Source organism: Heterodontus francisci, chromosome 36 (assembly GCF_036365525.1).
Source record: "Heterodontus francisci isolate sHetFra1 chromosome 36, sHetFra1.hap1, whole genome shotgun sequence".
Classification (NCBI taxonomy): domain Eukaryota; kingdom Metazoa; phylum Chordata; class Chondrichthyes; order Heterodontiformes; family Heterodontidae; genus Heterodontus; species Heterodontus francisci.
The window spans coordinates 21,584,793-21,597,252 of NC_090406.1; the positions used below are offsets into that span (position 1 = coordinate 21,584,793).

The 12,460-nt window shown below is 40.8% G+C and overlaps 1 protein-coding gene across 6 annotated transcripts in view; it reads left to right on the top strand.

Annotated features, from left to right (window-relative positions):
- Window positions 1–12,460, top strand: part of rexo1 (REX1, RNA exonuclease 1 homolog) — a 112,896-nt gene that overhangs the window by 52,752 nt on the left and 47,684 nt on the right. For all 6 annotated transcript variants that reach the window (XR_010969546.1, XR_010969547.1, XR_010969548.1 and 3 more), the window contains exons 3-5: window positions 2,184–2,279; window positions 4,346–4,550; window positions 6,364–6,527. Coding sequence is in view for 3 of the 6 variants with exons in the window: in XM_068016306.1 (XP_067872407.1) it covers window positions 2,184–2,279; window positions 4,346–4,550; window positions 6,364–6,527 (465 nt within the window). In the remaining 3 variants the exon portion in view is untranslated. The remainder of the gene's footprint in view (window positions 1–2,183; window positions 2,280–4,345; window positions 4,551–6,363; window positions 6,528–12,460) is intronic.

Here is a 12,460-nt window from a genome sequence, read left to right on the forward strand (position 1 = left end):
TCCCCTGACGGTCACCCAGCTACCTTTTATCCTGTAACTTAGGTGTCACTACTTCCCTATAACTGCTCTCTATCACCCCCTCAGCATGCTGAATGATCCGAAGTTCCTCCAGCTCCAGTTCCCTAACACGGTCTGCGAGGAGCTGGAGTTGGGTGCACTTCTCACAGGTGAAGTCAGCAGGGACACCAGTGGTGACCCTCACCTCCCACATCCTGCAAGAGGAACATGCAACTGCCCTAGCTTCCATCCCCTCTGCACTAAATTGACAACAGAGATTTAAAAAAAAAAGGAAAACCTTACCTTACCAAACCCTCCACACAAGAGTCCTTTTTTTTTTTGGTTAGAGGAGGAGGATGGGTGGGAGACACTACACGTGTAGTGTTTCAGGTTTAGCCATTGCCCGAATATACAAGTTTACTTACCCAGCAGGCCCCGTGTCCGCCGAAACAAAAGCTTCAGAAAAAGCTGCTGGAACAAAAGGTAAGTTACTTAAAACTGAAACTCACCTTCCCAGCTGACACCTCGCTCCCACTATCTCTGCATTTTAAAAATGTCTTCTCTAAGACTGTTTCTCTCATGAAAGTTCTTCTTGGAGTCTCTCAACAACTATTAGACCTAAGATGGGAACTATTTTGGCCACTCTCTCTCCTAGCATGTTTGGAGACCAAATGAAAAAGATACTCCAAACATGGCCATATCAAACCCTTGTTCCCCAGGTATTGTATTCTTAATTTTCTGTTGCCTAGCAAAATTCAAAGCCACCTTTGCTTTCCCAAATCTGATCAATGACTTTTTGCTGAATGCTTTCTGGAAATAGAGGTGTAAAACCTCAATTAGTTGCCAATATCCTCTAATTTTGGTTATTTCTTCAAAGAACTCAATTGGGTAAGTGAAACTGGATTTCCATTTCCTAAAGTAATGCTGAGATTCTCCCGGTGATCTCATCATTTATAATGCTTTTCAGTATTTTTCTTCCAACCAATGTCAGACTAACTGACTTGCTAGAACGAGTGCAATGTCTTTTTCCAGTCCTATTCATTCCTCTCTTGGCCTATAATTCCCACAATCTGATTTCTCCCTTTATCTTGTCTTAAATGTTGGAAACCTGTGAGCTTTTCTTTGTGCATTGGAACAATGCCAGACCTATTGAATGTATGACACAGTCTTGCGCAACACTCTGTAATTTCTTTCGACACCCTGGAGCAAATAATATCAGGTCCAGTAGCTTATTGGCATTGATTGTCTTAATGCCACCTAAGACTATTCACTTCTAAGCAATTAATTCTAGAAGCACCCATAACTGAGGCTGGTGGTACTGTAACATTTTCAATACTGATACAAAATGTGAAGTATCCATTTAGCATGTAAGCTGTAGCATCATAGAAAAGTACAGCACGGAATAGGCTATTTGACCCATCGAGTTTCCACCGGCTCCTAAGAGCAGTCCAGTTAGTCCCACTCCCTCTCTTGTCCCGTATCTCTGCAATTTTTCTTTCATCTTCAGTCCTTTTTTTTTCAATGGCAGAAGCCATTGAAAAATCTCCAGCATTATGTTCTGAAGGAGGGCCCTGCTTAAAATATTAGCCAGTCTTTTATCTCCATAGTTGTTGAGTAAGCTGTTGTGTGTATCCAGTGTTTTCTATTTTTATTTAATTTCCATCAATTTCAGTTTATTAGATTATTCCTTAAGTATAAATTCAACATACATACTGATGGTGGGGTGAACAGTTGAGTTTTACTCTTGAAGAATTACTATGCCTGCTGTTTTAAATGAGTGGGAAAAAAAAGTAAATTGGCATTTTCCTGTACTTTACAGGCTTAGTTTGAAAGTGGGAATATTCCACCCAAGAACTTAAAACTGCAATTATTCAGTTATATGAAAGCCCTAAGGATGTTGGCTGGGTTTTTCCTGGTGTGTAGTTTTACTCATTAACCTGATATTGCACATCATAGGGTGAGGGCGGGGGAAGTGTTTCCCATGTATACTATGCATAGTAAAGCCATAAACTCAATTTATTTAAAGTAGACTTCTTACTCTGTTAGATGTAACATAGGAAATTGATTATCCCCATTTTTGCCTTACTAAAATGCGTGTAAAAGTGTATTTTGTGAAGTGTAGCAGGGCTGTGCTTCCATGACTTTCAAATTTGTACGAAGCATTTTCTTTGTTTCATAATATCTAGGTGTCTATGGAAAATAATGAAGAAACAGAATCCAGTTTAACCACACTTTTCCCAGGACAGAAAAGGAGAATTTCTCACATTTCAAAGCAAGAAAATGTAAGTGAAATGTTGAGGTATACCATCACATCTTTTGGGTTTTGCTTATTTAGGTAACTTCATCTGTTTATTCACCCCTGTTCTAAATTTGCTGTTTCAACTTGCATCAAAGTTGAGTGCACTACAAAAGTGATTTGCAAAGGGGGCTATATTTTCTTCTTGTATGTCCATCTATAAGCTACAGAATGTTGTGCTGAGAAGCATCATTTCTGAAGTTAAACACATTTGTTCTATTTTGCAGCAGTTGTGACTATTTCCAGTTTTTAAAGTGTTAACGTTACTTCTGGATATTAGCTGTTCATGTTGATCGATGTGCGTGAACTTGATATGATTTCGGACTTCGTTTGATAGCTTAGTGAATAAGCATGTTGGTGCCTAGCAAATCTGATCAGAAAGGTCCTATATTCAACAGTTGGTTTGCCAGAGTTTGCTGATCTCAGCAGGAGTAGTGATTAGAACACTGCAATTGCCTCTGACCCTGGGCTCACTTTAAGAAAATTGACCCCTTAGTGGAAGTGTGTGAATTTGGTGTTAAGCAAGAAAGGGTTGAACTTAGCAGTGATGTCTCAGAAAGTTGCCAGTTCCTGTGGTAGCTTCGCCACCACAAGTCACTACTTTCAGGAGATGGGCAAGGGGAAGAAATGTTGCAAAAAAATGAACTACATTTCCTTTGCATCTTGCACTGTGTTTAGTATTCAATCATACATCAAATTGAGCAAAAATTGTACATTATTCTTGCATTTAGGAATCTGTTACTTTGTAACACTGCCCCATCTATACTAAGGATAATCTAGCAAGCTGATAAGTAGCTGCCTGGTACTCTCCATGTAACATTTTTTTTCTTTACGTATATTGGCCATTGCCCAAGTGACTGGTAACCACAAAATAAGTGTGGTGCTAAAACTAGTTTTCTGTGCATTAACTTGCTGCTTCAGATTCAAGCATGGAGCCTACCCACAGTTCATAGTGGCCACAAAGTCACATTTTGAGTCAAACGTCTGAAATAATCAATTTCACTTTGCCACTACAAATAAGGCATGAGTCATTTAAATAAATATCTCATTCAGTGAAATTGTTGTGTGGATCAGGTTTTTGTTTTAAATATTAAACATTGGAACTTTAAAAAAAAATTATCCAGCAATAAGCCTTACTAAAATTTAGATTAAAAAAATTAGAACCTCTGTATATTTTTAATGCCTGCTTATCGAGGCTGTCTGAGGAAATGGAGCACTTCCCATTTTATGCACCTAGGTGATGTAAAGCAAAGGAACTTTCTTAAGCTTCAACTTCAGAAGGACATCCTCTACTCTCAGTGCCATTTTCAGCTGGCTGTAGACCTATCTGAATGACTATCAATTTTCAAAGTTTTGTATGCCCATGCCCATTAGAATTGAATTGATTAGTAGTTTCACTCTGGCAGCTATTGGACATTCATTGCATTAGTCCAGTCTGGATCTGAATCAGATGTGTGTATGCTGCATTTATTGTTCATTGATAAGTTACACAGACCACTCCTTTCTCAGAACAGGTGGCATGCTAAGCCACTTTAGAAGGCATTAAGATTCAAGCATTATTTTAGTCGTATGCAAGCCGGACCTGGTAGCAGCAGCAACATTTTCACCCTGGCAGTTTTAGTGGTCCTTTTTTTAAAAATTCTATTTCACAATTTGGGGAGGAAGTGATGAGATATGCTGATGGAGTTAGATAAAGAGTGAAAGGGGGTTCTGTGCGGCAAAAACACAGGCATGGATATGTTGGGATGAATGGCCTGTTCCTGTGCTGTAAATACAGTGTAAGTTGTCATGGTGTGATTTAAACTCATGACCTCTGTGTCTAAAGTCTGAACCATTAAATCTAGGCTAAACTTTGATGAATCAGAGCTTTACTAAAATGGTGTAAAGGCAGTAATATATTTTGATAACTGGATTTAGGCAGATTTGAATAAAATTTTTCTTAAGCTTCAAATTAGTATGTATAAAATGTCTTTGCAACTTTCCATTTTAGAGGGGGAATAAAAAAACCTCCTTGCAATAATGCATGTAACAACAAAATTTATTTTCCTTCAGGTGGAACCAGCCAAGCCAGTCATCCGTCCTTTTCTTAGACATACTGCCCAAGAGGTTTGTTATCAACGGAGTTTGATGGCACAGCAGCAAGCGGCACAGCTGGCAGCAGTGGAAAAATCAGTTCGCACATCTTTCTTCAATCGAGGGGAGAAGAGGAGAATTGCACATAAACCAAATGCTGAAATGACGCCATCAGCAACACAGTGTAAGTTGTGCTTTCTATCTATGTGTACTACCACATGTAATTCTTACTTTAAAAAAAAGTGTATTCACAATTCCCAAGAATAATTTTGTGGCCCAGCTCCCTTTCATCTCTGATCTGTGACCAAGTTGCTCTTCTATGTGTCTGAGCCTGCGTTAATGTCCTTTGGTTGTTGACCAAGTTGGCGTTGTGTTTTTTCTCCTTTTCCTGCTCTGCAGCTAAAGAAGGCAGCAAATGCAAATATGAAGTAGGGTTATGATATAGCAAGTGAAAATAGCTCGATTAAAATTGAACTTATTTATTAGAATTCTTGAGCTCCTGATTCCAAAAATTGTAGAGCTATTACGACGAACAGAAGGTGGCAGACTCATCTGAAAATTCTGGTGTACTGTGTTACAGCGTTCCTGAAAGTTGCCCTTGATTTAGACATTGATTAGGGTTGTGCCGCTCACACACAGTAGAATAATATCTTTATTCATCCCCTTGATAGTTCTGAAAGTTCAGTTTTCCCCTTGTATGTCGGTGATATCATTCAAACTATTTTTGAATCTCAGATGTTACGTTGGTAGCAAAGACAATTAATTCTCTCTTTCCCTAAGTGATTCATTTAAGGAAATGCCTCTGAAGGGTTGTGGAAATTTGGAGCTCCCATCCCCCACCTCAGAAAAGCTGTTGAGGTTAGGTCAAGTGAAAATATCAAAACTGAGTGATAGATTTTTGTTAGGCAAGGGTATTCAGGATTATACGAGCAAGGCACTTTGTCTGTAATCCTCAATAGCTTTGCCCAACAAAAAGATGGAGTTATGATGCAGATCAACCATGATCTAATTGAATGGCAGAACAGGCGCAAGGGGCAGAATGGCCTGCTGTTATGTTCCTTGCTGTGGTCGTCATCAAAGCTCTGGTCAGAGCAACGATTCTTTATGTACGAGCCTTAATAGTGAACATTAACAGACTGTGTTTTACCAAGAGGACCTCTGTTTAGGGGAGATGATGGCGTAGTGGTAATGTCACTGGACTAGCAATCCAGAGGCCCAAGCCAATGCTCTGGGGACACTGGTTCAAATCCCACTGTGGCAACTGGTGGAATTTAATTTCAAGTAATTAATAAAAATCTGGAATTGAAAGCTACCCACAGTATAATGGCGCCAAGAAAACTATCGATTGTTGTAAAAACCCATCTATTCACTAATCTCTTTTAGGGAAGGAAATCTGCTGTCCTTGCCTGGTCTGGCCTACGTGTGACCCCAGAACCACAGTAGTGTGGTTGATTCTTAACTGTCTTCTGAAATGGCCTAGCCTCGGTTGTCAAAGGCAATTAGGATTGGGCAACAAATGCTGGCCTGTCCGCGACGCCCGCAACCCATGAAAGATTTTTTTTTTAAAGAAAAGGAGTGTCGTAGAGGACCTGATTCTGCCATCTGCACAACAACACAGACGTTTGGTAACTGGTAGTACAAAGTCAGTGGAAGTAGGAGTTCCTGTTCCCAAACTTTCTCCCAGCTCTGTGGTGTCGAGGCCAATTTTAGGGCTCCAACCAGCATTTTTTCTGAGGTCAAATAACTCAACAGAGATTAAAGGTCACACCTTTGCCTTTCGTAGATTGAACTTTAATGCATTGATTGTCATACCAATGCTTTTCATTTTGCAAAAATAGTGAATACCAATAATGTATAGGTTTATGTCGTCACAAGTATTGTGTTCATACCGAAAGATACTTTGTGAACATTAATTTATTATCCTGTATAAATGTTAAAGATACAATATTTACGGTTGAGTTGTCAGACTGTTTAATCATTTGTTTTGTGTACTTTAGCTCCAGTGAAGCCGAAGACGGAATCTTTAGAGAGAACTGTAGTATCTCCTCATCGTGCAGGAAACAGCAACCTCAGTTTAAAATCTCAAACAACTGTTGGTATGGCATCAAAAACTGTGTCGACTTCAACACAGAGGAGGATAGCTCATGCTCCCACTTTGAAGGTAAACCTCCATACATGTTGCAAAATGAAAATTGGAGAATTTAAAACAGTACTGTAACAGTGTTTCTCAGTAGCTCCTGATTCGGGTTGTCTTGCAGCAATTAGTTTGAAGATTTTTTTTTTTCCCTCTTGAATCAAGCTTCTATCCCCTTTCAATGTTTTTTTTTTTCAATGGCTTCCTATTTTCTTTTTAAAGTTGGAGTTGTGCTGTGGGGTTTCAGTCCATTGTTACTCGCACTGTGCTTCTTTCTGCCCTGCCTCTCCTGTTTGCCCTTTAACCAACTCCATTCTCCACATTCTCTACTTTGCTTTAGGTTTTCATTCTTCATTACATATGACCTTGTCTTTCATTAGGGGCTACATGGCGGAAATTTTCTATCCATCATCTGGTTTGAACTTTTCTGCTTTTGTACTATATGGCACCATCGTAATATTAGTATCCATTATCTCAAATGAAACTGGACAAATCTCTGATCTGTCACAGTCACATTGTTGAAACGTTCAAGAAAGGATATGTCTAGCACATCTACTTTGGAAAGCAAAATTCAAGTAAATGATCCCCAGCCAGCAGCTTCTGAGAATTTGCATGCTTTGGAATGATCGGTTTCAAAAGAAATGTGCAAAAGCAATTGCTGCCTGACTCGCACATTTCCAGCATTTTCTGTTTTATATTTCAGATTTCCAGCAGTATTTTGCCTTTGTATTAGAATCATTGGCCTCCCTCTGTGCCGCATCATCCTTTTAATCCATTATGCCTGTGCCAGCTCTTTGGTAGAGCTATCCAATTAATCCCACTCCCCTTCTCTTTCCCCAGAGCCCAACAAATTTTTTTCACTTCCAAATATTTCTCCAATTCCCTTTTCAAAGTTACTATTGAATCTGTTTCCACTGCTCTTTCAGGCAGAGCAATTCCACATCGCAACCACTCGCTGTGTGAAAAATATCTCCTCATGGTGCCTCTGGTTCTTTTACCAATTGCCTTAAATCTGTGTCGGCTGGTCATTGACCCTCCTGCCAACTGGGGAACAGTTTCTTATTTCCTCTACCCAAACCCTTCATGTTTTTGAATGCCACCAGATATGCCAACTCTCTCAAATTGACCGCAGGAAATGGGACCTAGAAGTCAAATTAATGCTTGCTCACCATAGAGTTCTGCAATCTTGGGGTTTGGAACCAGCCACTCCCGCGTTCTGCTGCCACTCATTGCAGAACACTGTCTGTCTCTTCAGCCCTGACTGCGAAGTTCAGCACATTAAGCAAAAGGATCGCATGTCTCCATTATCCAGGAGTACAGTCACAAGCCTTGTCACCACAATTCAGGTGAGAAAAGGTCATTGAAAGAGTCTGATTTCAATTCAGGAAGCAGGACCAATAGGTTGGTTGGGATTCTTCCATTTACCAAAGACATACAGTGCATTTAGGTGGGGTGTCTTCTCTTGGTGCACCTTTGCTGATGGCTGTGAAGGCCAATTTTTTGAGAGGCAGGTTCTACCACAAGTGCCACATGTGAAGCTGCCAAGTGACGGTGGGTTGTTTTCTGCATTGGCACTTGTTGCCAAGCTGTTGTAGCCACTGTTCATTGTGGTAGTGCACACCAGTCCAAACGCCAGTTAGTGACTTCTAGGTGCGATAGTTGACATTTAGGGCCTTCATGTCATGCTCACAAGCATCCTTGAAGCGAAGCTTTGGCTGCTCCACTGGTCGTCTAGCCCCAGCTACCTCAACATACAGAAGATCCTTGGGTATGTGACTGTCTTTCATTCTGCGGATAAGTCCAATCCACCGAAGCCGCCTCAGTTTGATTAGTGCCAACATACTTGGGAGTTCTGGTTTTGCAAGGACTGCTGCATTTGTGATTTTTAACCTGCCAGGATATACCCATAATGCACCGCAGACAGCAAAGGTAGAAATTATTGAGCTGCTTTTCCTGGTAGCTGTAAATTGCCCATGTTTCCCAACCATATAGCAAGCTTCTGAGAACACAGGCCTTATAAACTATTAGCTTGGTCCTAAGGGTCAGCTTGGTGTTATCCCATGTGCATTTTGCAAGTTGGCCAAAGGTGGTAATTGCTTTCCCGATGAATATATCGAGCTCTGCATCAAGGGACAGATTATCTGTCACTGCGGACCCAAGGTAGCAGAATTTGCTAAACACTTCAAGTGGGGTGTTATTTAGTGTGATCAGGGGTGGAGATGCAACACCTTGTCCCATGACCACGTTCTTGACGCTTATAGGCAAGGCGCTAACAGGCATGGGAGAGACAGTCCACGAGTCTTTGTAGCTGAGTTTCCTTGTGAGCGACTAGCACAGCATTATCAGCTTTCAGCCTTGAAAGATTGTAGAACTTGCTCTCTGACCTAGTGTGCAAGTAGACTCCTTCCATATTTGAGCGGAGAAACCGAAACACAGTAGGGGCTAGGACACGGCCCAGTTTCACTACATTATTCACTCCGAAACTGTCAGAAGTGAAGCTATTGAACTGTACAGTGCAGCACACCTTGTCATGGAAGGCGCGGATGAGACTGAGGAGCTTTGGTGGACAGCCAGCCTTTCCCAAAATCTTGGAGCTCTGCTCTGCCGACTGTGTCAAATGCCTTAGTAATATTTACGAAAGTAAGGTAAAGGGGTAACAAGGATAGAAAACAGTCCCAGGGTATTTGCATATTGATCTTGAAGACTGGCTGTGTTTACCCTCTTCCCCAGATCCTAACTGCCTCTGTGTTATGCACGCAATGCATCGTAAAGAAGCAGCAAATGGAAAGCACCAAGTGTAACCTGAACTGGCAGCTATGAGGCAGTGAGGTCATCCTAGTCAGAACCAGCTGTGATCTCCCCTCGCACTCTGCCCAGGCTGTTGCCAGGTGTGAATTCCTCAGGCAGTCCTGAGCGATAATATGCAGTGTCGAGGGGTTGGGGGAGGGGGAAGAGTTGTGGCTCGATCCCCAGGCTACGTTAGTCACCTATTTCACTTTTTTGTTTGCTCAGAATTTACATCCTGTCCTGCAGTTTCTGGGAAAATAGGAACCCATCCCTCTGTCCCACTGTCTACTGACCAATGTTCATGGGCCTCCTAAATGCAATTCTGAGTCCTGTGACCCTATAACCAACCCTATAGCTTCCCCTGCCCCTATACCCATTCCTCTAGGGTCCTGTGGCCCCTATATCCACAATCACTGTTAATATCTATGTTGGTATCATTTAGGTAATACTGTATTGTCTGGCTGCCTGCACTTTCTTTTCACACTGATCTTTCCAAAGCATGTAAATTCTCAGTATCTGTTGGCTGTAGATCATTTCCTTAAATTTTGTTTGGCAAAGTAGATGTGTCGGACATGTCCTTTTTTGAATATTTCAGCAATGTGATTGACTGATCAGAGATCTGTTTCACTCGGGACTCTTAGTCTAAACTATCTTTATGGCTTTTTGTTTGAGTTTATAGCTTGCAAGGGCAGCACAGTGGCGCAGTGGTTAGCACCGCAGCCTCACAGCTCCAGTGACCTGGGTTCGGTTCTGGGTATTGCCTGTGCGGAGTTTGCAAGTTCTCCCTATGACTGCGTGGGTTTCCTCCGGGTGCTCCAGTTTCCTCCCACGTGCCAAAGACTTGCAGGTTGATAGGTAAATTGGCCATTGTAAAAGAAAAATTGCCCCTAGTGTAGGTAGGTGGTAGGAGAATTGAGGGGATGAGAGAGGAAAAATGGGTGATTAATGTAGGATTAGTATAAATGGGTGATTAATGTAGGATTAGTATAAATGGTTGATTGTCGGCACGGACTCGGTGGGCCTGTTTTGGTGCTGTATCTCTCTGACTCTAAGTTAAAGTATTATAGGCACTCTAATTACTGCATGCTGAAAGTTTTCTGCTGTCATTGCCTCTCTGTAATGAGAAGTTTTTAGGGCAAATGGTCGATTAAAACATGACATTTGTGTTTGGGTAACTGCTTCTAGATAGAAATAATTAGTGTCACCAGGCCATCCGTTGTTTGCATCTGTTAAATACCTTTGCAGTTATCCAACTATGGGATCCTGCAAGCAAAGCACTCGCATTCCAGCTGTGCCCTGTATATGTCGGACGTCTGTGTGCTTTTTAGTGATAGATTCATGCAGTTCTGAAGCATACCCCTTAGATGTTCCTTTCTTTCAGTATGGACAATGGAAGAAGTATATCTGTAATCGGTAACACTGACTTTTTGGAATACTACTTTGCCAGGCAACTAACAAGTTCATTAGCTTTCCACAAGCCTCCGGTCTTGGGTAAAACCTTTAATCCTGGACATCTGGTTTAAAGTAATAGTGATATTTCTCTGCTAGATCTTTGAAACTGCAGCTGTAAATTAAGTAAATAATAAAAATCGAATGGAATCTGTTCTTCTTCTTCCTTCTCTTTATTTTTACTTAATAAACTTGATTGACAGGCGTGGCCTGGGAGATATGGTCGACTATAGTGGCATTTGTCCATCGGTCAGAAGTTTCAGGAGAGTCCAGTATGTTTCTGTACTATGTCCAGTCCATACCTTAATGGTAAAAAAAACTTCATTGTTTGCCCGGTGGCTTACTACCTCAGATTAATTCTCATAAGTCAAGTTTAGGTTCATAAAGAGTGTAACAACTTACCTGCTGAAGTGGATTTTTATAGAAGACATGGGGAAAAAGTATCTGGAATTATCTCGAATTGTAACAGTGACTATAGTTCTGTTACTTTTTTTCTCTCTCTTGTATGTGGTACAGTGATGATCTTGTGGTTCTTCTGATTTTGTCTATAAGTGTGTCAGATAGCTTTAGTGAAATATTTGTTATAGCTCTTTTTGTGATAGTAATATTTTGGAGTTTCAGTGAAGTTTGTAGTAACTGAATTTTCCAAAAAAAAGTGTCCGAGTTACTGATACCATTAAGGCTTTACAACTGCTACAGTGTGCCGTAATTCAGACTATGCAGTAGTATCTTCATCCTTTTGCATCACTGTGACATTTCTATTTTGGGCATGAACCATTATTGCATCTCTTAGGTGACTACCAGAATTTGTGCCAACCTCTGGCCTCTGTCCTATGTAGAACTTGTTTGACACTCTCAATACTAGTGTCTTATGCAAACTATAGAAGTTTCATTCCATCAGTCAGAAGTCTGCATATCTAAAATAAATAACAATAGAAGGAAAGACTGTTATTTAAATTCTCTTCTTTGGCCTCCTTATCTCGAGAGACAATGGGTAAGCACCTGGAGGTGGTCAGTGGTGTGTGGAGCAGCGCCTGGAGTGGCTATAAAGGCCAATTCTAGAGTGACCGGCTCTTCCACAGGTGCTGCAGAAAAATTTGTTTGTGGGGGCTGTTACACAGTCGGCTCTTCCCTTGCACTTCTGTCTTTTTTTTTTACACCTTTCACATCCTCGGGACACCCCAAAGCACCTAACAGCCAATTCATTATTTCTAGAATGTGTTGACTTGTCGGCAGAAGTGGCAACCATATTGCACTTGACAAGGTCCCAAAAGATAAATGAACAAGTAATCTGTTTTTGTTGTGGTTGAAGGGTAAATGTCAGCCAGGACACTGGTACAAATCATCTTTTTTTTTAAAGTGCTATGTCAGATGAAGGGTTACTGACCTGAAACGTTAACTCTGCTTCTCTCTCCACAGATGCTGCCAAACCTGCTGAGTGTTTCCAGCATCTGCAGTATTTTACTTTTATATTATTGTGTTGGAGTTATTTGCTCTGAACAAATACTGATTTTTAAAAGAAAATTTTGTAGTCACATTGGCCTGAATGTTATGTTCTTTTTATTGCATCTTACCTGCTTTTTGGAAATTGCAAATTTTTTTTCAAGACAACTGACCATTTCTTGCAATTTAAATTTGTGTTGAACACCTGTTTATTTACATGTGTTCAGTATGCAGCGTAGTTACTGGATTATAGTGAGAGGTTCCATGCAGAATAATTATTG